Source organism: Lagenorhynchus albirostris, chromosome 3 (genome assembly GCF_949774975.1).
Source record: "Lagenorhynchus albirostris chromosome 3, mLagAlb1.1, whole genome shotgun sequence".
Lineage (NCBI taxonomy): Eukaryota > Metazoa > Chordata > Mammalia > Artiodactyla > Delphinidae > Lagenorhynchus > Lagenorhynchus albirostris.
Genome location: NC_083097.1, coordinates 83,249,968 through 83,277,868, shown reverse-complemented (window position 1 = coordinate 83,277,868; position 27,901 = coordinate 83,249,968). Strand labels below are relative to the sequence as shown.

General features: G+C 36.7%; 1 protein-coding gene across 17 annotated transcripts in view; it reads right to left on the bottom strand.

Annotated features, from left to right (window-relative positions):
- Window positions 1-911: 911 nt before the first annotated feature.
- PAM (peptidylglycine alpha-amidating monooxygenase) overlaps window positions 912-27,901 on the bottom strand; it is a 280,812-nt gene continuing 253,822 nt past the window's right edge. For 9 of the 17 annotated variants that reach the window (XM_060143337.1, XM_060143331.1, XM_060143332.1 and 6 more), the window contains 10 exons: window positions 24,101-24,217; window positions 22,331-22,403; window positions 21,014-21,224; window positions 20,316-20,516; window positions 18,231-18,346; window positions 13,367-13,466; window positions 11,205-11,258; window positions 5,330-5,533; window positions 2,388-2,441; window positions 912-1,742 (listed from right to left, as the gene is read on the bottom strand). In XM_060143337.1, coding sequence (XP_059999320.1) covers window positions 1,567-1,742; window positions 2,388-2,441; window positions 5,330-5,533; window positions 11,205-11,258; window positions 13,367-13,466; window positions 18,231-18,346; window positions 20,316-20,516; window positions 21,014-21,224; window positions 22,331-22,403; window positions 24,101-24,217 — 1,306 coding nt within the window. In that variant the 3' untranslated portion in view covers window positions 912-1,566. The remainder of the gene's footprint in view (window positions 1,743-2,387; window positions 2,442-5,329; window positions 5,534-11,204; window positions 11,259-13,366; window positions 13,467-18,230; window positions 18,347-20,315; window positions 20,517-21,013; window positions 21,225-22,330; window positions 22,404-24,100; window positions 24,218-27,901) is intronic. The other 8 variants (XM_060143341.1, XM_060143347.1, XM_060143339.1 and 5 more) reach the window with 5 other exon arrangements.

Below are 27,901 nucleotides of genomic sequence, written 5' to 3'. Positions count from 1 at the left end.
ACATCAAAGTCAGCCTACAACATAACACATTCTGATGCTGAAATACAAACATGTAAGATATAGTGAACAGGCACACATACACCAGAATAGTGTTGTTGCGATTCTACATTTACATGTTTACCACTAACGTGGTGAAAGGGGCATAAAGGAGTGGTCAGAGGGAGGAAAAGTGTGTTCTTCATTTGAGAAGGAAAAAAAAAATCTTTCAATTAGCCCAATTTGGTGTAAATTATGAGGGAAAAACATCTAGGTTAAGTTAGATATTTTAAATAACTTAGCTGGAAGACAATTTAATTTTTTTGCAAAGTACTCTATATTGCTTTCGTGATTAATCAGTTAAATCTATAACATGCCACTACTAAGATACCTGAATTGCAAGTAGGCATTTTGAAGAAAGGGTTCTAGAGTCTGATTATTATAAAAAGAAAAGTTACCAGGTTCTTACTAAATTGCATTGATTATGAAAAAGGTGTTTTAAAAGTAATTTGTAGTCACTTAAGAGATGAGTATTCCTACGAACACATGGGTATTTGGAGTAAAATTATTCTTTAAAAAGAAAACCATTAGTAGTAACCTACACTGATGGATTAATTTGCGTATGTAATTTGAGACACAGGTTTCCTCTTAGCTATGATCACCTTTTATTAAAGTATTTACCTTCTGATTGATATACAGGCAAAAAACCTCTTTGAATTTTAAAAGAAAGCCTGGTTTTACACATGTATGTAAACTCTTAGGCTGGTTTTTAATTTATATCAGCTACATAATAAAATACCATCTTAATTTTAATACATTTCTTTTGGTTGAAGACATTGAATAGGTTTCACTATATCTGTGGTTTGTGTAATTATTACAAAAGTTGTATACAAACCCTGCAAATATGCAAAAACTGCAAAATACACTCTGACAGCTAATGCTCTGAAAACACTTTATTACACAAATTACATTCAGATTCTGAAAATAGTGATCTAACAGTGTAACCATCTAAAAATAAGACATCCCCGAAACACACTAACTGAGGAAGAAAATTTAAAAAAAGAATTTAAATAGAGACTTTTTTTCTTTCCCTCATTGCAATATAATGTTAGTGATTTTAAAAAAATAGAAGGAGATTTAGCAGCTTTGTTGTCATGTAGCACAAAGTTTCTCTTTACTGCCACAGGCTGAGAATGCTGAACAGGAAAGGCACCAAAGAAAGACACTGGCAATGGAGGTGCTATTGGGAAAATACTGTGTTCAAGCAGAGAATGGGGTTATTTACAAACTACAGAAAAGTCTCAAAAATGCAGATGAGCAAACCTTCCATCATTAAATTACTAGTGTGATGGAAGAAGAGAACTGTTTATTCTATGTTCATATAAAGACAATGGCACTGTTATGAACTTTTAGGAAACTCCTCAACTAGAACCAGAAGCCAACTAAATCAAAACGAAGTAAATAAAATGTGTACAGTCCCACACAGACTAGTACAGTTTACAATTAAATACACAAAACGCTAAACGTGCTAAAGGGAAAGGAATCTGGCATTCTTGGCAAATTTCATCAACCTAAATCAAAGCCCCGTTTTCAGGAGGAAGGTGCGGGTACAGGCAGAGGTGCTGAATACTCCTCTTCTGACTCACTTCCGTCATCATCTTTCTCCTGGTCACTTCCCTCCGTGCTAAGGCGGTCAAAGCCTTTTCGGCTATAGCCTTTCCGGCTTGCGAAGAAGTTTCCGAGGTTTAAGCCTCCACTTCCCTTTCCTGCAGAAATCGAACAATGACAGAGGATTGAGGTAACATTTGCACAAATGATTCTCAGTTTCCTTGTAAATTCTTATGGGGATGGGAAAGGGTAGATATTAGCGGGGAGGGGGGGGAAGTGACATAGAGAGATACTTATCCTACAGAGTCAGAAAGATACGATTCCACAGATTCATTAAAATAAATAAGGAAAAAACCCAAAGCTCCCCAGGATTATGTGTTTCTGCAGGATTATTTCAGATTCACTTTTCACCTCCTGCCTGTTCCAGGCTCTCTGGAATGGGCAACCCCTTGAGCAGCTCTTCATTTCAATGACTTTATGAAAAGGTCATCTTCACCAAGACATGCACTGACACGCTGACAGAAGTGATAGAAAATATAGTGAAGATAGATGAAGCCAGATACAAAGGCAGGGGAAGAGAATTCGATAATACAGAAGAGCAAGCTGGGAAAATGAAGCTGGAGAACCTGCACCAGAGCCACACACTTCGGTCGGTTCATGGTTTGCATTCTGGGGATGCTGTGCTGCACACAAGGAGTTTAATTTCCAGAGAGAAAATAAAAAATATCTCCCTGCTTTTTACAAGACACGCACTTGTTGACTTTGAATCACACGTGAAGGATTCTAAAAGGTCACAGGCATACCTCTAAGTCTTCCCAGAACTCTTCCCGAACTTCCCTCAAGTTTATGTTCAGAATCTGCTAGAAAAAGATGGCATATTTCAAAATGAGTCCCAGACACCTTCCTCAATCCATGGGCTCAACTTTCAACACAAAATAAGGAATTAATTCATGAATGATTAATAACAAGGCCTGGCTCTTGTCTGTATGTATTCTTAGAATTCTAAGGGAAAATAAAGGCAATATATTATTGTGATGTATACAAAGGCCAGAGCTGGGTTTGACTCCTGCCTGTGTCTCTTACAGGCTGTGCAATCTCAATAAATTACTTCTCTGAGCCTCAGTTTTCTCTTCTGAGAAAAGAGAGATCAATGACAATCTCTACCTTTCTGTAAGGTTTAGATGGGATACTGCATGTGACATGCTTAGAACAGTGCCTGGTACACACACAGTAAATACTCAGTAAATATTAGTTACCTTTATTAGGACAAAATTCAGTTACCAGTAATGTGTAAAAATTTGGAAGCTTATTACAGTTTTAGGAATATTGGTCTTAGGTTTTTGTCTTTCTATTAAGAACAGTACATGTCCTGCTTGAGAAAGCTTTGGATCCATGTACACCATTACCTTTTTATGTAAGACGGAAGGCAAAAAACCTGAAACCCTGAGTATTTTCAGCCATACAAGGTGACCCCAATTCCAAAATTTGGGCTCCCCAAATTCCAGCCCATCTCCATGAAGAATTGACTTTCTTTCCTTAGTTGGAGGCAGAACTCCTTATGGACTTATTTCTCTGTGTGCTGCGCACCTCCCTGCACTCATTGCCCTGCTTCCAACACTCCCTTAAGGGCTATGGTCAGGGAAAGAAGGCTCAAAGTCTCTAACCAGGAGAGGCGGCAGCATCGTGGAGAAAGCTCACAGGCGAGGACAGAGCAAAGGCAGGAGTTGGTGGGGAGAGAAATAGGCAAGAAAAATCTGATAAGACCGGTAGAAAGCCAACAAATTATAGACTGTAATTTCCATAAGGATGAGGGACAGTCCCTAGTCAGTTTTGCATCCCCTGTGCCTAGGACAGTGTCTGATGTGGAGCTGACATGCTGTAAGGGTGTGCTGAATAAGTGGAAGGCCTTTCATGAGGGTTATTAAAAACCCTCAGAGACTGGATAAGATCTATCAGGAACAAATGTTGAAAAAAGGTGAGAGGCTGACCTACTTTTAGAATTAAATGTATTAGACTGAACCGTATAAAACTGTAGTTTTCTAAATAAAACATGATTGAACAATGGCAGTTTCATATGGTTTGACCTGGGTCCCTGTCTTCCCAACACACGCCTGTAAACTCAGTATCCCGGTAACAATGCCACCCACGCGTGCTCACAGCAAACAGGAGACACCAAACCTTCTCGACTCCCCAGCCACTCCACCTCCAGTGTGGGTTGATTACCAACATTCCTGCTACCTGCCCCCAGGCCCCATGTGTTCCTGATACTCTGTGTATTTATCACTGCACTTACCACCCTCTCTTAATACCTTTATGTGTCATTTCTTTTTTATGTGTCATCTATTCCCTGAGCTCCATTTATTTATTCAGTCATTTTCCCAATGACTAATTATCAACCCCCTAGTGCCAGGAACTGTTATTTGTGCTGGGGATATATCAGTAAACAAGTAAACATACAAGATGCTTGCTCTTTTGAAGTTTCCATCTAACTCCATGAAGATAATGACTACATTTACTTATCTTTGCCTCTGCTTAACACAGTTCCATACCCGTAACAAGCGCTCCATAGCAGACCCTTTTGGGAAGAGTTAGCTGTATTTTTGCAGAGCTTTACTGATTGCAGATGAAAAGCAAAAGAAAGTCCTAGAAAAATTCCCTTTCACAAATTATTAAATTAAATCCTCTGGTTTTGTTTCTGTGTCAGGGCTTTGCCATGGGCACTGAATCCCTGCCATGGTTGCCTTGGCCTGAAATACGATCAGATGCGCTGTTTCTTGATCAAATGCTTCCTTCCACCCTGGTCCATGGACGCCTTCCCAAGCATAGCTGTAACCTCCTGCCTTAGGACCTGGGGACCCAGCTAAGGGACTGTTCCTGACAGGTGAGGATCACAAGTTGGATTATTTGTTTATTTATGTGGATACCTTGAAAGGGTCCTATAATATGATAATGATTTGATAAAATACTGACACCAGTATTGGACCCTCCCTTGTTTGGTTAGGGAAGGCTGATGGCCTAAATTATGACTATTTAAAAACTATCAAATGGTTTCTTATAGAAATAGTTGGTTTCCTGAGAGAGCTGAGGTTTAAGACAAGTATCTTTGATGACTTCTTATGACATTTATTACTTTATTACCAATGATTATTCCTAATAATTATTGGTGGTATTAATTGAGCACTTACTAAGTGCCAGGTACTGTGATAAATGCTTTATGTACATTATTTCATTTAATTGTTACACAACCTTGTTAGTATTTTATCCCCACTTTATAGATGAAGTGGCTTAGAGAGATTAAGTAACTTGCCCAAGGTCATGTAGCTAGGAGCTAGAGCCAGGACTAGGGAAAAATACTACTTCTAAAAAACTGACCCAGGCATTTTGAGGAGTGGGCCTGTTTCTAACAGAAGGGATCTCCTCCTTCCTGACCCTTCAGCTAATTTATACTGACTCTACACATCTACGCAGTTTCATATGGAGACATTAAATGGGTTTAAGCCAACGCTAAAAGGCAATAATAAAGGTTATATTTTAATCTATCCAAATTTTGAAGCTCCAGATATATATTTCCACTGTGATACTAACTATAGACAATATTTGGAACATAGACAATGTTGAAAAAGGTAGAGAACACAAGAAAAAAAACAACAACACTGAAAAACATCACAACCAAACTTTGAGGATAATCAGGCCAAACATTCTTTCGAAGGTCAGGTTCCAAGTTCAAGGGGCTCATTTTACTTGCCTCCAAAGGCCCTTGATTTTTTCCACCGAATAAATAAGGCAATGGCCAGCAGGACAACCACCGGAATAACCAGAAGGGTTGTAATGAGAATCACGGGCACTCCCGAGCCTGGCTCTTTGATCAGTTTCTGTTTCTCCTGCATCTTCTGCAATTCTGAGGAGGCGGGTTTGTTCTCCATTTTGGTTTCAACAACTGCCTCGGATTCTTCAGGGAAAGAAGAGTTTACAATATTCAACTAACTCAAAAACTCCAAAACCCTCCCACCCGCCCCTACCCAGTCAAATTAACAGCTGCTCATGAAGAACCTGTTGAGCTCAATGCATGTGGGGTTCATATTTCAATATCTGCATCTACCGAACTGGCAATTGTGACTAGCAAATTCCCAGTGCATGATTTTTCCCCTTTAAATTGGGTTTCTTTGGTTCTGCTCTTTGTTCCCTCTTTAACTATAATTCCACAAAAGATATATCCTACTTTTGCATTTTTTCAAAGTTAAAATGGACAGGCAGCATGGTGTAGGGGACAGAACTGGCATGCACGGTGGAGTCAGATGAATCTGGGCTCAAATCCCAGTTCTCTTACATAGTCAGCGTGTGTAACTTTGGGCAAGTTACTTAAGTGATCTGGGCCTTGGAAACCTCCTCTGTATAACTGTAATGATGATAACAACCTCCTTCATGAAATTATTGAGGATAAATGTTTATCATAGAAAAGGTGCTTAGTATTTGTTTCCTTGTGTCTTCAGTTTATGAACCTCTTTCATGTTCAATGAATTATTAGTACCTCACATGTATAGTTGCACATATTAATTCTAGAATTAAGAAATGGAAAAAGGAACGGTGTCCTTTCCAGGTTCTTTTCTACCATTCCCAGCAAGTTGTAAGTGCACACAGATGCACTGTATGTCCATTTGTTGTTGATGAAAATAACTTACACAACTATTCTGTGATACTGGCAGATACTGGGTAGATATCAGGCCTAAGTACTGCTTGGGAAATTGATACAATAAAACCGTATAAGCAGCTGCAGGAATCTTAATAACTACTGACTTGAAAATGAGGTTGAACCTTGAGGCATTCTTGCCCCCAAGAAGTACATATATGTGTTTGTACAAGAACCCTGTGTGTGAAGGCTGGAAGTCACAACCATGTTTGCCAAAAGGCTCACAAGGTTTCTGAACTTCAACTTCTTGGTGTGCCCTCTGCCCTATGATACAGAGTGCACCATATGGCCTCATGGAAATTTTGACAAAATGGCAGGGATAAGTGGTTTAACATGATCAGGAAAATCTTTGGTTCATATTTAATATGTATGGACACAGCTTAGTAGCTTGCTGGACACTTCTCCAAGGAAGCATTTCTTAAATTGCTTAAGGCATTGTAAACACAATTTATGATACACACAATTGGGAGGTCCCAGGTTTTTGCCTCAATGTTCTGAGCCAGCCTCCTTCCCAGTCTCAGTTAAATCTATCAAGCACGTACTCTGTTTCAGGCATTGTTCTCATTTAATCATCACACCAAGCCTATGAGTGGGCACTATTATTACCACCATTTTACAGATGGCCTCACAGTCTTCATTTCCTTCCCTGTACTGTGATTAAGGGGAGACCATTATTTCCCTTCCTTTATCCACTGAAGTGGGTCTTGAAGCTTCAGTGGGAAAGAAGGAAGGGGATTAGTTCATAGATCTAAATGGTTCAAATTTAATCTTTTAAGTCTCAGTTTCCAAGAGGAATATGAATGTGATTCTTACTCTTCCTGACCACTAGCTGTTTTGTCTTTTTCTTCACTGTTGTAGAAAAGGTATACAAATTGTTCTATATTTAAGCCTGTTCTATATTTAAGCAAAAAATAACAATAAAGAGATGATAGGATTAAAAAATACAGGCCAAAGATATAGATTGGTAGTCAAGAACTTGTTGCCTTGGAAGAAGGGTTTATTTCTATTTGAAAGTGACTATAATCAGAGTAATTACATAGCACTTCCTACCTGTCATTCAGTGGTTTACCTACACCTAAGACATTGGCTGTACCAGTTCATATCTAGTTTCATCGATAAGGCAGAGCTAGGATCAGGCTCCAATAAAAGGAAAGAAGAACTATGAAGTAGGTGACAGACTAACAGAATCATTTTACCATTCACAGTAACTGTGCTGAGAATGAGGTAATGAACTTGCTAAGATACGCACACTGCACTGCACTTTAGAAATTCTTGATTTCCACATCCCTTCTGTACGCTGAGTGCCATCTACTAAAAATAGTTGAACTTTCTAACTTTTGGAACCAGCTGAAGTATGTTTAGATTTTAAAAGATGCTCTACATTTTAAAGAAAGAGGATAAAAAATTTTAATTTCCCAATATAAAAGAAAAAATTGCTGCTCTTCTTAGAAGCCGTTATAAGTGGAGTAAAAAGCCTAAAAAATCATTATCACTTAAGAGACTAAGAATTCCATTCAAAGCGTAAAGAACAATCTAAATTCTGTCACTTTTACTCTTTATCCTAAATTCTTTAATTAAAACCCCCAGTAATTTAGAGCATCCCTGATGAAGATGGAATGGAGAAGCTCTAAGATTAGCCAGGACCTGGGGCTTCTGGAAGGTGGGGGTACCCCATGTGACATTGTGACATTCTCCTATATAAGAGGCCAGATGTATTCAATCTGCAACAAAATATGTCTTCAAACAAGCTTTCTTGGAATCTCTAGAGATACTTGGAAATAAAAAGAATTTTGAAAGCTGATGTATAGGAAGTTTTTTCCTTCTTTTTTAAAGCAATGCATTTAGAAAGGGAGGCTAGGTGCACTCCTGTGTGAGCTCACACACACAAGAACGTGCATGTCTCTCCCCCCTTGACAGAAAGAGAGAAGCCCAGAGACCACCTGGAGTAACCGGGACAGGAAAGGACAGACATTCTTAATACAGCAACATAGCAATTATGACCCAGTCCATCACAGATGGAACTGAAGGCTGAAGGTTGTAGACGGCATACTGGCAAGTAGCATGTTAGAAGACATGAAAAGTACATATAGCACCAATGAGATTACAGGCATACTTTGGAGCTATTGCGGGTTCAGTTCTGGACCAACTCAATAAAGCAAATATTGCAATTAAGCGAGTCACATAAATGTTTTTGTTCGCCAGTGCATATAAAAGTTATCTTTACACTATACTGTGGTCTATTAAGGGTGCAACAGCATTGTCTTAAAAAAACAATGTATATACTTTAATTAAAAAATAGTTTCTTGCTAAAAATGCTAACCATTATCTGAGCCTTCAGCGAGTTCATAGTAGTATCATCAAAGATGGTGATCACAGATCACCATAACAAATAATATTGAAAAAGTTCGAAATATTTCAGGAATTTCCAAAATGTGACACAGAGACATGAAGTGAGCAAATGCTGCTGGAAAACGGCGCCGACAGACTTGCTCAATGCAGGGCTGCCATAAACCTTCCATTTGTAAAACACACAAAGTGCGTATCTACAAACTGCAATAAAACGAGTATTCCTGTACTCATTTTTTGGTTTGTTTGTTAAATGCAATGTGCTTCCCCTACAATGTGTTGCTCTCCATAAGGTCTAAGATGCTAACTGCTAAAAACAGAGAATTTATTTTTATTTTCTTAAGTCTGATTTGCCATCATCATCTTGTACGGTGGGGGTGGGGAAGGGGTGAAGGGCTATGCTTTTGGTGGGATATTGGCATATCTATTTTATCCCTAGTAACTTTATTCGAAAGTTTCAATCCCTTTCCTAAGTTTCTATCATCACAAATTCTCTTATCCCTGGAACTCCCTGACAACACAACACTGGTTCTGAAACTCTATTACTGATCGGTTGTGTAACCTTTCACAGTGGGGATGAGTGTCATCAAAGGTTACTCGAATTTCAAAATTTACAATTACCATGTATCTACAGGGCTGTTAAATCTGGGATGGTGTTTCTCCCTCTCTTTGTAAGAGGTGGTTTAAATTAAGCTTCCAGATTTTGATAAAAGACAAACTCATGGAGATCCAGAATGATTTATATTCCTTTTTGTAATAAGAAAATAATCTTTTATAAAAAAGTTTAATGAGAGTCATACGGATTCAAAGAGGACTAGAACAAGTTCATTTGGGTTTGGGTATTCCTAACTATTAAAATGGAACTGTCATGACAAGGCATTTCAATTAAATTGACTATTTGAGCTGCTGAGAGGTTTCTCCACCAAACAGACTCAGTGGTGTGCAGGAGAGAGGATGTTGCCAGTGGGTGAGATCAGTGTGGCTGGGCTGTTCACAGCAGGTCAACCAGTATAGTCTCAGAGTTTTGGTGGGATCTATTTAAATAGAAACGGTCTGAGGCCACTTCGAAATCCCAGAGATTTCAGAGTAAACTGCAACCATCCGCAACCTGTAGTTCCTGGAAGAATTTATGGTGAATGAATTGGTGGTATTGACCTCTCCTCAGCAGTACAGTAATAGTGGTTAAGAGCACAGCTTTGGTGCCAGACTGGTTTAAATTCTGGCTCTGCCATTTAATATCTTAGTAGTAATTCTGACCCTCAATTTTCTCACATATGTAAAATGGGGATAATAGCAATTAACATATGGCTGGTGTAAGGATTAACCTTAATTCTCTGTATAGTCCATTTTTTGTGCTCCATAAATGACAGCTCTTATTAATAACGGTATCTTTTCCAACGTCTTTATTCCAGGGCAAATAGAACTTATTGATAACTCTTTACATAACAATAACAGAAAAATAGCAGATCAGGAACTTCTTCAATATGTGTAGTATGAATGTCACTCAGTAGTGTCACCTGGGTAGAATCTCTACAAATGCCAAACAGTTGCTATTTATTTATTTCATAATATTATCTTACCCCTTTCAACCTGGAGCCGACTATATTTTCTTATCTGCCTATATAAAAGCCCTAAATTGCCTCTTGGTTCTGGCTTCTCTTCCTCTCTTTTCCACCTGCTTTCATGAAAAAGGAAAACAAGTAAGCCTAGGCTTAAGTCTTAATATCTGGGAGAATCATTTGTAAAGCAACTAAGAATTGAATCACTTTGCTACTTAAACATTAGGAACACCTCTAGTGAGTTCTTAACTACACGACAATGTCAAATCCCTGAAAATAGTAGAAAATGTATCAATATAAACTGATCCTAAGAAAGGGAGAAAATAATTTGACTGGGATTCCAAATGAACCCAGTAGTTTTGCCAGTAGCTAAATTCCATCCCCCCATGTCTTACAATACATACCAATGATGTAGTACTTATTTCTATATATGAATATGCATGTATGTATGTATACACACACACAGAGTCCTTACAGGCTAGAAGTCTCTTGAAGTCAGGCAGTTCCATTGCTATAGTGCCTTACACATAGATGGCCCTCAGTAAATGCTGGGGGCTGAATGGTACTAAGATTGGAGCTTAGGGAGCAGCTAATCTTTTCAGGCCCCTATATTATTAACTCTCCAAAGATATTTTTCACTCTAAAGATTAGAGCCCATTAAAGAAGGCCTTTCCCAGCATGCTGGATGTTATTTTTCTACTTGCCTGAGGTTAAAACTTCCAAAAGTGACTAACTTTTTTTCCTCTCTGAATGCCTCTGACCCACTTGTTGTAGATTTCTTACATCCCCAATCACTTTTCATCACTTGAAATCAGTGAGTTTGAGCTCATTATTACTATTCCATTTTATCAGAAAAAGCAGTGGCAGCATGTAGGTTTAAAGCCTCAAGCACACAGTAGACGTTATCGATAATTTACCAGATTATATTATATTTTTAGCCTGATAATATTTAAGTGCAATCAAGAGCCATAAAAGAATTCAACACACATAGCCTTGGGTTTCAAAGTCACAAGAGGAATCTGACCAACCTTTGATCTCCTGGACCTCAATGCCAGCCTTTTTAACTGATCGATGTTCCATTTCTGTAACACAGTACAGCAAGGAGAGAGAAAATCAGAATCCCCAAAAAGAATGTTTGAAAACTTAATTTTGATATTAATTGTTCTCAGTAGATAATATTTCTTTAATTCATCAAATACATCAGTATATTAGAAAAGAGTTTGATACAAGTCACTAATGAGGTGCCAGGTCCATGAATCCTAGATGAAATCCTCCTAGGGGAAGCTGAAATAATATTTCCAAGGTCTTCGTATCTAAAATGAGATTTTCCATGTGGAGTTTACAATTCTGTATTATTTCTGAAATATCAAGTAGTTCTGTTTTCATGTGGACATCTTAGACTGACTACTAGTTCTGCCATGTTTATCAGTCTTCTAGTTGACAGATTGATTTGACTAGTTAAATACTACAACATAAATACACAAGACACTTGTTTAGTCTTCTACGGCAGTCCTATTGTTCCCAAGGTACTGTTTTTCCCAGATTTATTATTTGGTTGCATTCTGGACTGCGCAGAAGGCTTTTTCTCTTTCATAGCTGAATGCTATATTGTAGTGCTTCTCAATCAGGGGATATTTCAAAACAACTTGGGAAGTCTTTCCAAAATACCCATATTATAACTCTTCTTCTTTCTATAGATCTTGAATGGGGTCTGGCCATGTGTGCTTTGAAAACCTTCTCCAGGTGACTTGGATATGCCTCTCTGTTTAGTACCAACAGCTAGGGTGGAATAATGAGCCTTAGACGGGAATCTTAATGAGTTCAAGTATCATATTCCTATCTGTAAAATGAAGATACTAGTTAGATTTCTGAAGTTTTTTCCATCTTGAAAGGTATTTATCCATCTTTTATTCTGAAAAGCCTGGGTTCAGTCATGCAATTGGGAATTATCCATCTCTTTGCTTTCCTGTCTGCCTATACCTTCTGGTTCTTCTTTGAGGAGGCAGGTGGTAGGAGAGGCACACTTGCAGGGGAATGTGGAGCTACTGCTGGAGGGGAATAGTCCATGGGCACCTCTGGACATTCAGCCCTAACTGGGTCCTTATTACAAAACAGCAAAAATTACTCAAAGGACAATTCTGAAGACAACAGTTACCAAATTAACTTGGGCTCCAAGACCTGTACAGTATATGATTAAAGTTTTTGGACTCATGATTTTACTTTTCTTTGTTATACCTTGTATTTTTTCCTTGTTGTAATTTGCATTTTTCCTTATTATAAGTAGTATTTCTTATCTTCATCAAGTCCACAAGTCTTTATTATTTCTCTATTTAAAACTGCTGTAGGTTTTAAAACTGTTTTAACTGTAAAACTGTTAAAACTGTTTGTAGGTCCTGATACCTCAAATTTATTATCCGCAATTCTTTTCCTTAACCTCATCTTCTACTGTTTGGACCCTGCCATATTTTAAAAGCATCTCTGGACATTGAGGTTTGTGGCTTACTAAGCATCTGGTACTGTTCAATTTAGAAAACTTAAGTTTTTAGTATGGTATCGGTGGCTATGTTAGTATACTTTTTAAGAATTAGAAATAGTGCTCAAATTGCAATTAGAAGTCTCCAAACTATCTGGCCTGATCCTGATAGAGAAACTCTTCTGTCCCCAGACACACTTTTGGAGTTACATGAAAACATAGTTCAGTATTTTGAACAAGCTGAAGTCTAAAGGGAAAATGCAGAGGGCTTCCTGTTTGGGATGATATGTGTCTGACTCAGATGCTGGTCTTCCAAGATGCTCAGCAGCTACTGAGAGCTGAAGAGCCACGTGGGAAGGGATGCCTCAGTCAAGCCCTCTGCTTTGCCAGAGTCATCTCCTCCTTCTGGAACTAAGTTGGAATTAACATTGGCTTTCAATGTAACAGACATTACTTCAGGCATCAAGAATTTCCTGTGGAAGATCTGTGGAAATAAGGGGATAACTGCCAGCAGAAAAAAAAAAAAGTTTCTTTCCGCTTTTAAAAAAGTTAATCCCTGAAATGACTACCAACAGGTCTTTTAACAACTGCCAGTCATACCTTGATTCCCTACTCTACTCCTAGCAATAAAAAGAGACGGACATGCAAATTTTTTGACATGTTTTTAAGCAATAAAACTGAGGGAAAATATGGACAATAATGCTGTAAAAGTCATACTTTCAGTTGAGGTGAACTTCCACACGGTATTGGTGTGAGCGTCTCCAACATACACGGTCCCGTCTTCAGACGCAGTGATGTCATGAGGCATGTCGAAGTGCTGCCAAAACAAGAAGCACATAGTGCGGTGGTGAGCCTGTACTTGAGGTCTTCATGAAAAGGCAGACAAACACAGTACAGCACCCAAGAAGACCATAAGCATGTTACTCAGACCAGAGAAACAATGATTCCCATCAAAGCAACTCTAGGCCAGAAAGAGTCATCCCTTCATGCACTGGGCACTGCCTCTGCCAGACATAATTCTGTGTGCTGGGAAACACTGAGGCAGCCTCATCACTGACTTTCAAGTCTTTTAAGAAGTGAACAGGGCTTCCCTGGTGGTGCAGTGTTTGAGAGTCCGCCTGCCGATGCAGGGGACACGGGTTCGTGTCCCGGTCCGGGAAGATCCCACATGCCGCAGAGCCGCTGGGCCCGTGAGCCATGGCCGCTGAGCCTGCGCGTCCGGAGCCTGTGCTCCGCAACGGGAGAAGCCACAGCAGTGAGAGGCCCGCGTACCGCAAAAAAAAAAAAAAAAAAAAAAAAAATGAAGTGAACATTTACAAGCAGATTAATTTTTTACACTCTTGATTAGTTGGTGTTCATTATTTACCTAATTATTTATATTTATAAATAATAATAATATTTTTTGCCTTCATATTTCTTCTACCTTTAGTCGTTGTCAAATTTGCCTGTTTTAATTTGTACAACTAAAAAGGACCAGGTCTTAATTCTTGTTATTATTCTCATCAAGCTATCATAAGCTTCCTTAAAAAGTACTTTTATATTACTGATAAGAGGAATCATTTCAAAGATTCAGGACATTCAGATTATTTCTGAAATGCATACTAGGTGATAAGCAGTAAGGTCAGGTTTTCTACTCTGAAGCCCAGTGTTGACAATATTTTTGGTCAGCAAAGGAAACAAACTGAGTGTGCCCTTCAGTATTTCCTGGTTTTTGTACTTACTTCAGATACACTGGTGTTTTAATGTCTTTCTTCATGACATATTTCCATACCAAATCATGCCATCTCAATCATGAGGAGACAGGGGAGCCCTTTATGTGACTTTATCGGAGTCACCGAGTTGGTTTCTTGAAGAGCAGCCTTAAAATGTGCTGCTTCCATTTCCATCTGTCTACTGAAGATTTCAAGGGTGCCACGTCTTGGCTAGGTGGCAGGATGTGGATGATTTTTTTCATCTTTGAGGCCAGGAGGCCTGCTTGAGTGTACCATTCTCAAAAATATGATCAGTGAGTATGAATAGGAACATTATCCTGACTTCTGGGCTTACCAGATAGCATCTGTCCACTTTGGTTTGCTGAGTACAAAGGGTGCTAATGAGGCTAACTGCTCTTCTTAGCCCGCTGTAGGAGGGGCAGGATACATGCTCTGGAGAAACGACTGTGCTTTGAAAATCAGCAACAATTTGTCACATTGAAAAGAAAAATGAGACAGCCATGCTGAGGAGGCTCATTCCTTCGAACTATCAAATGAGCTTGACAAATGTGCAGGAGAAGGACAGAGAGCCAGAAATCAAAACACTGCCTTGCTGAAATCCCCCAAACCAGTCGTTAAATGTTCATCTTATTTTGGGTTCAGCTAATAGGTGGCAACAGAATTGCATATCACAGGGAGCTCTTCCTCCATGCCAAAACACGTTTTAAGAAACTGCTTTGCAAAAGATGTGGTTGTAAAGTACTTCATATTTTCTGATGGGAAAAATATTATAATAGGTGGAGAAACAGAGGTGAGGGGGTAATGTTTGAACTATTCATTGGTAAGGACTTTGCTTTAAATTAATCACAATATGTCATCAGTTCAAGGCTAGAATAACAATCAACCTCTATCTGTGGTTCTCAAACTGATCCAGGGAGACAGGGGTTCAGCTGGAAATATTTTGGGGCCACAGGAGCGGTTCAGGGGGAAGCTTAGTGATGGGACTTTGGGACCTCTATTCCTACTGCAATCACAGGCACTCAACTATAATCTTTTAAATGAATTATTCTACTGCTCTGTGTTATCTGAAACAAAATTATGCTGTAAGATTTAGTGTTAGGTTTTAAGACTTCAGAGTTGGACAGATTTAAAGATCTACTCTAGGCTTTGAAATCTTCTCTTGAGGTACTACTCCCTAACAAAATAAAAGTGATCAGAGAAAAGAATGATAGCAACTTCCTGGGCATCCGGTGACATAGCCCAGGGCAATCTGCCCTCAAAATCTTATATTTTGTCTTAAAAATTCATAAGGAATTTGTGTTCTCCATATCCTATGTTTGCATTAACACAAAATAATGTTTAAACTTACTTCATATTAAGCAAAGTCATTTTCTAAGAAGTTGTACCAAGTTATGTTATGGTTTAATATATCCCGTGGCCTCAGTATTAAACACATTTTCGAGTCAAAAAGACCTGAGTTTAAGATCCAGGTGTGCTACTTACTGTGTAGCTTTGGATATGTAATTTCACTTGTGTGAAACTTAGGCTCAAACACTGTCAAATACTGTGATTTTAATCTCCATTGTTAAGGTTGGAGAAATAACACGAATCTGGAGTTACTATTCCCTTCTTTCTATCTTTCTGATTTATTTTATTTTATTTTTTGGTATGGAGCAGTGGGGATATTCCTTTCCTTTTCCACATGAGCATCCGTGCAGAAGAAAGACGACAAAAAAACGCCTGCCTGAAGGGTGTATGAAAGCCGATGACAGGGACCATAGTCTTTGCTATGATTATGGGAGCAAGAATGTGGGGGGGGGCAACTATGTATCTTTTGCCCTCAGAACTTTTTGACACCATTTGATAGAATCATCTTCTTTATTGTCCTACTGTCTCAGCTTCCCTGCACAGAGGTAAAGATGGAGATCATACATTCAGACATAAACATTCCTAAAGAATGTAATAGAAGAGGGAGAACTGAAGTATATGAGGAGATAAGTAGTGGACAGGCACAAACAGCGGGATAGACACATTATGTAAAACTTGACTTTTGACTTGCAGGAAAAATCACTTCTTACATAGGAGTCAATACACCACATTATTCCCTTCACCTAAACTTAATCTTTGTGATGATAATCTAATTAAGTGAAAATTCTGAGAGATTCATAAACCGGTTTCAGTTTACTGAGTCAACACAGAACACATTTCTATGTTTTGGTGTAATATCAAGTCTTGTTTATTGAAAGGAAAAGCAAATTTCATCTTGGAGTTAGACTCTCTTTTCAAGTTTGCTGTATTGACCCATATATTGTGACTTATTCATTGCTGAATGTCTGATGAATACTGATGTTTAGGCACAAGGCTGTCTGAAAATTTCATTCAGGGCTGCTCTCATTTTTACGAGAGTACGGCTCATTTAGAATCTAGCCTCTAGCTTAGCACTTAGTGTTGATTTCTAGATGCATATTTGAATTAAAAGTTAATATCCTGATTGACATAGTTCATTATTATTAAAAGAACAATCAAGCAAACACTGTTAATGCAAAGTGAAGACCTGAAAGGAAGTGAAGTATCTCACTTTCTTTATCAATAGATATGAAGAAGCTCAAAGCAGCGAAACAATGAAGATCAGATAATCAGTCAGGATCTGAAACACTACTGAGGTAAAATACCTATCATCAATGTAGTGAATTTCTTTCTGAAGGGCTATTATGATTGGATATTTGATTGCTTATTGCTTTTCAGGTGAAATACTTCTACGAAAAGTCCTGTTTGTTATGTATCAATAGAAACTCCCAAAAAAAAAAAAAAAAGAAATTTGTACAGGAATATTTACTTCAGATTCAGTTTGGTTCAACTTGGATCCTGTAAGTTTTGTTAAACTTCAACTGAGGGAAAGGCTGTGTCCTGTTCTGTTCACCATCGTATCCTTAGTATCTAGCATAATGCCTGACACAGAGCAGGTACTTAATTAATAGCTCTAGAATGAATTTTAATAAATCCCAGACTGGCTGTCAGTGTTCTAACATTGGCATTGTAAAGTGTTTTTTTTTTTAAGCTAGCAAATTTGGTGTCTTAGAGAATACTATAGGAATTTGAGTATGGAAATATGGTTTATCCAGTGGCTTACGACAGCTGCATTTTGATCGATCAAAGCTGATAAATCTTTACAAATTTTGAAAAATAACTCTTATTTGCAGCATTTTAGCTAAAATCTATGTACCACAAGCACATTCAGGCAGTGTATATGAGCATTCTGATCATTTTGGCAATCATTTTGCAAAGAAAGCAAACTGAGGAGACAGAGGGCTATGGGCACACCGCACCACAGTCACTGTGTTTGTAAAAAGCACTGTTAGAATAAACAGTGGTATACCATTGTGAGGTCAAAACTAGACTTTAGTCTTTTACCTAAACCAAATCTCTAGAACTTGAATACATTCTAAGAAGTGCTATTTTCAAGTCTTGTTGCTCAGTGTAGTCATAGCATAAAAAAAAGCAAACACGATTTCTGTTGAATCTAAGAGAACTATAAAATTATAGTTTAACATATTGTGGTATCTTCTTTACTTGGATGAAACCAGGAAAAGACTTACATTTTAGATAATCTAACTACAGTGAATTTAAACCTGCTCTTGTGTGCAAATCAACTAAGAACCTTAGAATTGCGTACAGTGTTAATTTGCATCTGAAGAAATTCATTGAGGAATAGATAAGGACATTTATTCTAAATAAAACATAGTATACAGCACTCCCATCAACCTCGCTAAGAAAGTAATCACATGTCCTTTAAGTTTTTAAAAACTTATTCAAGTATAAATCGAATTCCAAGATTCATATTTTAGTTTTATTCTCATGAAAACTGATACATAGTTAATGTATGTGAATACCTTGCGCACTGGCTTGAAGACGTCTATAATTTCCCCATTGGAAAAGTTCATCACAAATCCTTGTACAGGTTCTTGGTCCTCAAAGTAAGGCTTCCCATTCACCGCAAAGAGCAAACCTGTGAAAACATATCCAGTCAACCCTCCTTTAAAATATGGATAAGACGGGCTTTTCAATACATGTGTGTACATCACACAAACAGGAAATGTAGGGTCAACCTGGTTCCTCCAATTGGCAACAAAAGTAGAAAACAAAATACTTAGCAGATGTCTCTTTCTGAGTAATAAGATAAGAGGCAAACAGGTTAGGAGACTAACTTCCTTGTAATAGAAAAACCAGGAACTGCAAAGCTTGTTCCACTTAGGAAGCCAGTAGAAATCAGGAATACATAGATATGGAGGAGATGACACAGGTAGAGGAATAGATACATAGACATCACAGGTATTCTAAATAGGGATGGGAAGAGTCAGGTTATTTAAGGCAATCATTCTGGGGTACCAGATCTTTTAAAAAATATGTAATATCTACTATAGCTACAAGTAGAATCAGAGAAAAATATGCAAAGAAAGTGAAGTTACACTGTAGATAGAAGAATGGTCCGATTTTAAACAACTAACACTTGAAAATGTGAGATGCATATTTCAGATTATCAAAGACATTTTTTCCTAATTAAAAAAATTAGACCATCTTTTTATATTAATTCCATGAATACTCTTTGAAGTAAAATTATATTTCTTAGTATATTAGTGTTTATCCAAAATAATGGAAACTGTGATGTTTTGGTTAAATAAATACTTCAGATGATTGAATATTATGTTTTAAAGAATTAAAACACTAAAATATACACAATACTAAACCAGTGTTGAAGAGTTTTTCATCTTTCTCTAAGGATTTCAGGATAGGAGTCTTTAGCACATCATATTAAGAAAAAATCAACACTATCAACATCAATTACTATTGTGTAACGTTGTAGAGAGAATTCCAATTATAATACTTTGTCTTTTGCTGAGATTCTCTTTTTAACCAGATTTCCTCTCATCTTTTCTCCTGATTGTTTTTCTCCTCATATTTGATTTATTTTTTTTCATTATGAACTGGATCACCCTCTTTGCTAAGTAAATGGTCTTGCCAAATTTATTCTTTAAATATGAGGTAAAAACGAACACGAGAATTTATCTTTCATTGACATTAATGAGTCCTTTATTACTTTCTTTTATTACTTATTCCTTAGTGAAGCCAAACTTGTTCCTATTTCAGTCACTTGAGTCCCTTTATTCCATGTCCTAAATAAATTGGGGGCTGCCTCAGAAGATAGTAGCCATACACAACTTTAATAGCATAAGAAATATAAATATTATAGTGATAACCATGTAGTTAATGCAACTTTAATATAGGTATAGATATATTTACTGAGTAATTGCAAAAATTGTATATAAATTCTAGAAATATATTTTCAGTTGTTCAGTATTCATGATATAAAGAAATCTTATGCTAACTTATTTTTTAATATGAATTAAATGAACTTTACTTTGTAAGTTTGGATTATTTTTATGCGTTTCTTTAAGTCAAGAAATCTATTTTGAAAATGAGAAAAAAATTCCAGATTTCATTGATCATTTCTCCTGACATTTACACATAAGCCTCACTTACATCACCTATTTATCTTAAAAAAATTGGCTGACACTCTTTAAAAAAATGTGAAGCAGAAGTATTTTGAATACTGGTTTTATCAACATATACCATCTGTTGATGATGTGTGAAGACATAATATTAATCATTTAATAACTAAAGCAAATGACCATAATTAAGGAAAAATAAAAATCAACGTTTGGGAACCATTTTTTAATCCATCAAAAACAGTTGCTAAATCTTTTGAGTTCTTCATTATTTCCAGATAAAGAACAGTGGCACTTGAGTTGAAAATGATGTACAATGCACTAACAGTTTTAAAAATTTTAAGATCTGATATATAAGTCATCTTCAATCCCTTAATAAAAAAATTACAATAAGAGCGTATTAAGATAAGACAAACACTTTTTAAGAATAGAGTGTAGTATGAAAAAACACAAAAAATAAAGATGAAATACCTGGTATATATGAAATTGCAAATACATTTCTTCCAAATGACGCATGCTTAATCTCTCGCACAAATTCTTTGGTGTCAGTTTTAAAACACTGGATCCGACCGTTTTCCCTGTCTGCCACACATAATTGGCCCAGATGAGGCACTAGGGCCAAGCTGTGAGGAACACTGAACTGGCCTGGTTTAGGATTGCTCTCAGTAGACTCTACAGAACAAAGAAAAACCTCAGATTTACAATTTGTAAAATCACCCAAAGTCTGACTCTAAAGTTTTATAATTTTCAAAATTTATGATAGTAAACCACTAAGTATCTGGAACCAGGGGAAAAAGAAGTTAAAGCACTTAACATCTCTTACCCACAAACACATTACAGATTTTCTCCCTATTTGGACAAACTTTAAAGTTTTTGGGTAGAAGCATTCTTTTTCCTCTTATAAGACGTGTGTGTGTGTGTGTGTGTGTGTGTGTGTGTGTGTGTGTGTGTGTGTGTGTGTGTGTGTGTGTGTGTGTGTGTGTGTGTGTGTGTGTGTGTGTGTGTGTGTGTGTGTGTGTGACAACAGTCAACTGGATGCATAAGGAGGCCCTGTTTTCCTCACTCCAGGGGACAATTACATCCTAAAGAATGTGAGGGGTGGCCAATCTCTTGTTCCTAATGATGTTGGCCAATAATTATAATGACAGATCAAGAGTCTTACTGAGTACCTTCTCCCCACTGTGTGATGAACTTTCCACTTGGTGAAAACTGCACGATCCGACTGTTGCAGTAACCATCTGATACATAGATGGTTCCTGTGTCTGGATCCACAGCCACATCAGTAGGTTGACAGAAGTGATTCTGGTCACTGCCTGGTTGCATGCTCTTTCCCAGGATTAACAGAGGGGCTTCTTCATTGTTTGCATTCAGTTTGAACACCTTTTAAAAAAAGAACAAAAGCCTTACCCACTTTGCATGGTTATAACTGACACACACCCACCTGACTAAGGCAATCAGAGTGTAAGCTTTCAGAGACTTATTTAAAAGCAGGTACTTTTCAGAACTGGATGGGACTCTAGAAATCATCTGGTCTGATTCCTTCCTATGAAAAATGAAGCTTATAGAGATTAAGTGACCTGCCCAAGGTCATTCAGGTCATTAGTGGTGAATGGAGACTAGTATGGATGTCCTGTTCCACCCATCCCCACACTTCCTTTTTGTCTTTCCTTAGCTAATAGAACGCTCTCCAGACAATACAAGAGCAATAAATGTTTACTGAGATGATGTTTGAAGACTAGCTATGCCTTCTGAGCTCTAGTTTCTTTTCCTACTTCTTTCCCATCTACTCATTAAACAGGTATTAAACATGAGCTTATCTTTTAAGGGAAAGACATTATGATATATACCCTAATGGAAATATAACTTCCTTTAAAAAGAACAAAGATTTGCTGTTTTACATATAAATGTATATACTAGAGACTTTGGCTCAATTTATAGAAGATTAAGGTAGCTTAAGAAAAATACATAAAGCACATAAAGTAATTAAAAAAAAGAACTAAGACCTGGGGACAGAGGAAAGAAAAGCAGATATGGAAAAAAAGAACTAAGACCTGGGGACAGAGGAAAGAAAAGCAGATATGGAACCTAAGGAGGTTGGGAGAGCCCAAACGGTTGGTAGAGTGAAGCTTCACATCTGGCCCTAAGATTCCTGCGAGCCACACAGAGAAGGGTGACTTGATCAGTTACATGTAAGTTTTTCCTAGCACTGAGTTCTAAAAGCACCATTTCAGACATGGCTGTTCCATTCTTTTGCTATAAACTTTCTGGGTCACAAAGAAAGACCCAGGGGGTGGTGGTGGTCGAATGAACTGGGAGATTGGGATTGACATATATACACTAATATGTATAAAACAGATAACTAATAAGAACCTGCTGTGTAAAAAAATAAATAAAATAAAATAAAAAAAGACCCAGACAACTCCAGAGTATTTTGAAAGCATAACTTCATTAACTTCTATTTGAATAACTGCCAAATGGAAGATTACCTGATGAAGAGCCACATCTGTGACCCAATAATTTCCATCTTTATCTATACTTAAGCCATGTGGCAAGTAAAACCTGCAAAGTAAAGATAATTGTCTTAATTATATAATTACTCCCAAAGCATACATGAGAGGACATTTTTTTGCTAATTAATTTGTAAAGGCAATATAAATTTAAAAACTGATAAATGTATACCTGTATTACTAAAGAAAAGACCAAAATGAATTGTTAAATGAAAATACCCATTTTAATAGAGACCTCCTTGTGAAAAATCTTAAGCGGTATTTAACCATCTAAAAATCTATACACGAAGCCTACGTATCAATTACAAATATTATAAAGTATGGTATATTAAATAACACAAATAACATCAATTTGAAAACAAGTTCTAAGATCATAAAGAAATGTGTATAAAACAAATTGTCTAGAGAATTATAAATGGATTTATATGGTTTGAATATGCTGCTTAAATATGCTGCAAGGTAATATAATGCTGTACTAATATAAAATATTAAATATATGACTGAAAACCTTTAAAAGTACCTGCTAAAGACAGTAAAACCCAAAGAAAACAACTTCCAGCAGACATGGGCTGTGATCATCTGAGCAAAGAGAAGTGGTGTGCTGGATAATCATTAGAGAAGGTTAATCTGTTTAACAAATCAATTGGAACGACCTGGATAGGAGAACTGTAACGTGGACAGAGACTCACAGGCTTAAGGAACTTGGACAGAGTTAAAAACACATGGACAATGTCTTAATGTGATTGTGGTCAAACCTGACAATCCACAAGCTACGTTTGTCAGCTTCTAGCCTTTGCAAGGTGTTGTAATCATAGATTTTTTTTTTCATGAGCCAAGAATGTAACACCCTGATCTTGACTAATAAACTGAACTAGATCTCTCTTTTGGTGACTGAATGTGAGAGTTATGATTTGCTTTCAACATAGAAACCCCACTGTTGGCCAAGCTGATTTAGCAGCAGTTGCTCTGCCTTCCTCTTTAATTCCTTTCTGGAATGAGATGCTTCTGATTAATGGGTAGAGCACTGAAGAGACAGGTTCAGACACAATGAGTGGTGGGGCTGGCATATTAGAAGTTGGCCCCTGACTCACCATCTTAGAATCCTATAAAAAGCTAATTATTACCATCTCCATAAGCAGCTGCATTCAAAGTGGATGGCTCCCCGCCTTTCAAAGAAGCTGGCTTTCCCTGTGCCTAAGCAGATGGAGTAGGGTATAGCTCCTAACGCTGCCAGGTTATAGCTGTTGTGGACACTCTAAGCAGGTGTCCCTTTCTTTCAATGACCATGAATATCAGCCAACTTTTTTTGGCTGCCAAATGCCATCTAGGAATAAGACCAAATAATGAGCAGCTTTCAAAGTCAAATTACCTATGCATGCTATGGAAAGCTGAAAGTGACATTTGTTTAGTCTTCACTTTGAGATGGGAAGAGAGAAGGCTTTTTTCTTAATGGTGATTGGTTGGTGAATTTGGTTATGTAACTTTTCTGCTCAAGAATTTTTTTTTTTATCCTTCAGATCTAGCTGAGTAGCAAGTCACTTCATTAGCATGTGTATCAATTCTCTCTGAAGCTTGACTACCTACTAGAATCACCTGGGGAGCTTTCAAACTACTATTTTGATACCTGGGCCCGCTCCCAGACTAAATCTCAATCTAATTTTTGGAAGCGTCCCAGGTGATTCTAATATTCAGTCAGGGTTTAGAACCACCTCTTTAGAAAATGAAAGATAGTCAAGTAATTTAACTCACAGATTTTTTCCACTGGACTGGAGTACTGCGGCATTATTTGGATCTATGACAAGAATAGTGTCTTCTTCAATTGGCCCGAGACCTCTTTGCTGGTAAATAAACTTACTGTCAAAAGAGCTAAAAAAAAAAGCATTAGAATGGAAAATAAACCAATCAGAAACATCAGTAAACTTGAGAAATGCAGACCATTCACTTGAGATTTTAAATAGAGAATCAAGAGAAGGGCTCAGATGCACCTGACTTCACTCTTTGCCCTTCACACTTCAGATATACCATTAGCCTGAAGAACTAGTGAATGGTCAGTGGAGCAGCAGCATGGGCAGTGCCTGGAGATGCAAGGTTTCAGACGTACCAAATATGAATCAGCACTTTCACAAGATCCCCAGGTGAGTCATATTCACATGAGACTTTGAGAAACACTACCTAGAACTCTTAAACTAATTTTTTTCAAAGGCTCTTCAAAATGTTTTAATTCAATAGTTATTTTCTTTCAAACTACAAAAGAAGGCATAACAACTTTTTGTGCAATGATAAGGAAAGTGTAAATGATAGCAGGAAGGATAGTGATCAAAACTATGTTTGCTATTTTACTTGCTGTAGGTACAACATGCAAATACATATTATTAGGATGTAGAACGGAATGTTCAAAATATTTCAAAAATATAAACCATAACTGATTCTTGAAACAAAAATGTGTTTAGAGACATAAAACTTTTTCCATATAATAATTTTTCTGTAAGTACAAAATGGACATCTATATAATAATTAATGTAAACACTAAAATGAATATGACAATTTCTGCTTTTTTAACTCTGTACCTTCCAGGTTATTATAAAATATTATGAACATGTATGTTTATATATATTTTTCATTTATATTTCTATCTGAATTGTTAGTAGTATCTTTCTTTAAGTTGACAGTTATCACAGACATTGTACTTATTTAAATACCTGTTTTGGAAATTATTTGGGATAAATAACAAAGATAAGCTCTTCTAATGTAAGCTTATGTGAAAGAGGAAAATACACAAAGCGCCAAGAGACTAACTTATATTTTCAAAAGCAAGGAATTGATCAGCACATAGTTAAGCCATAATTGTGTGGGTGTTGGGCGGCATAAAAATATATAATATATATATTTTGCCAGATGAATATTTCTGTAAAATAGAATTTCCCTTATAGAATCAGACAAGTCTGTGAAAAAAACTATTAATACTTTGTAGTTCAACTGTATAAGCAAAAGAATCTGAATAATATTAAATATTTATGGAGAGACATTTGCAAATTTGGAAGGCGACAGACTGCTCAAATCTGTCATACCTCTATTGATTAGTTGGTTAGTATTACTTATGCAAAGTCCCAGCAGGAGAACAAACACTTCAAAATTACATTCTCTTGCCATTAAAAATATACATCACAATTATTTGAGCTTCTTGACTGTCACAGTCTTTTGGCTATGTTTTTCCTGAAAGATACTAATAAGTCCCTGAAGCAGTTCTTACTAATGATGCATTCAACTGAATAAAAAATATTGATTCAGCTTTCTCGACCTAAAACTTAAGTAATATTGCTTACATATGCTATTACGTGTAGTTAAAACCACACACCAGTACCTAGAAAAAAAATACCTAAGTTAACAAAATGGAAGTAACATCACTAACAGAGCAGATTTTATAAGACAGTCATGAGATCACTATTAAATTGAAATATAAAATTTTATTAGTTCGAACCAATGTAAGAATATACAAGGTATTATTAAATCAGGAGACACTGGTAAAGAGCAAACGTGAAGTAACTCTTTCTCAGTACTATGAAACACCAGAGTTTATCCTATATCTGAAACTGTATTTTCAATGTCACTTTCTGTACTAAAAACATCATACCAATTCCCCTAGAAAACAAAGGTACTGGATTCAACCATCAATGATCTATATTTTTAACAACTTGTCTGTGATACTGGATAACTTAAGTTCAGTATGTCTAAGGCTCATAGTATGCTACAGTTTTATGTTCATATGTAATAGGATAAAGTCTCTTCATTTATCATTTCTTTTAAGGCCTAAGTCATATTTCTCATTATTCAGAAACATTTCATGATTTGTAGTGGCATAATGGTAATTTAAATAATGTGAAAATTATGTTTTCTCTGACTTTAAGGAGTTAAAATTTGTTTTCCCTTTTTTTTTTTAAAGAAAATTTGAGATAACTGTAGAATAACATGCAGTTGCAAGAAAAAATAATACAGATTCTGTGTACACTTTACCTAGTTTCCTCCATGGTAGCATTTTGCACAACTACAGTACAATATCATAACCAGGATATTGATATTGATAAACTCCACTGATTATACTTAGATTTCCCTTTCCATTTTGTATTTCCTAAAATTTTCATTTATTCTTGCAGTTTATTTACTTGGGCATGGAATATACTAGTACATTACTTCTCCACCCCACCCCCACCTAGGAGTTAGTAATATGGAAAGTTACCGAGTCCTCATAATTCTTACTAAGTGCTATCCACTTGACATGCAGACAGTGTTCTGACCCACCACTGACAGCTAATAACAGTGGCAGTCCAATTGCCCATTGCATATCTTGATAAAACTGGAGCCTATCAGACCTCAGCATACCTAATTCCATATCTCTTATCTGCAAAATGACAAACCATAGAGGAAGCCTGACATATTTACTTGTTCATGATTTCCCCAAGCAATAGGTTGCAGCAACAGCAATTCTTTGGTCTGTCTTGTCATTCACTTAAATATTCACCATCAGTCTTAAATCTCTGGTCCTACTATTTTAGGAAATAACATTCCTACAACTTATGATGGAGAGAAAGTACATCTCCCCACCCCCACGTTCAAGAGCATATGTTGACCTCCTCTAATTTAAATCATGTTTTTTATAGCTTCAGCTTATTTCTCCAGACACTTAAATATTTAAAAATGCAAACTCTAGTTTAAATTACTCTCTGGCAGCCATGTAAGCTCAAAGTCAAGAACCTGCGATATTGAGCTTGGCTTCCAAGAAAACAAGCTATGTCAAGGAAGAAACATAAATAAACCCCGACTCACAGTCCCAATGCTAGTCAGATCGAATGAAATGTTGTAGCTGATGCGTAGGTAAGTGAAAACATCCTTTATCAATGGTACTGTTCTGCACTGCTCATGAATACAGAAAAAAATGTATCAAGTAGTTGATATTTTGCTGTCACAAACCTAAATTGTGTGTGGGCATCTATACTCACAATCTAGAAATGTCAGATTTCTAATGGTGGGAAAAATAGCAAAATTAACTAATTTGAGGATCATACTCTTTTATTTTATTAACCATTTTTTGGTGATGTTATAATAAATTGTGAAATAGCAAATGAAAGCCAAAAGAAAAATAAGTAACAAAGTAAATAAGCTACAGAGTAAATAAATCAGATTTTGATAATAAAAATTTGGATACACAGAAAATATCAGATCTCTCAACTTATCAAGATTTTTTTCTTAGTATCTCATTACAATGTAACAACTAATAATATGGTTTGTTTTTTAGTGTTTTTTTTATTATCACAAATTATTCCCATGTCATTAGCATGTACAGAGGGCATTTTATGTGATGCTTTAGACTAACCACTTTTCCTATGGTATTTGGCTCTATGATTATTAGTCACAGTATTACTACACTTCCCCGTATCCATTAAGGATCTCAGTGATTAGGCAAGTTCTTGAATTTACTGATATTAGCATCATTTGAATATACTAATTTACTTCAGTAACATAAATAACAAATAATAACATTCTAGAATTCTTAGA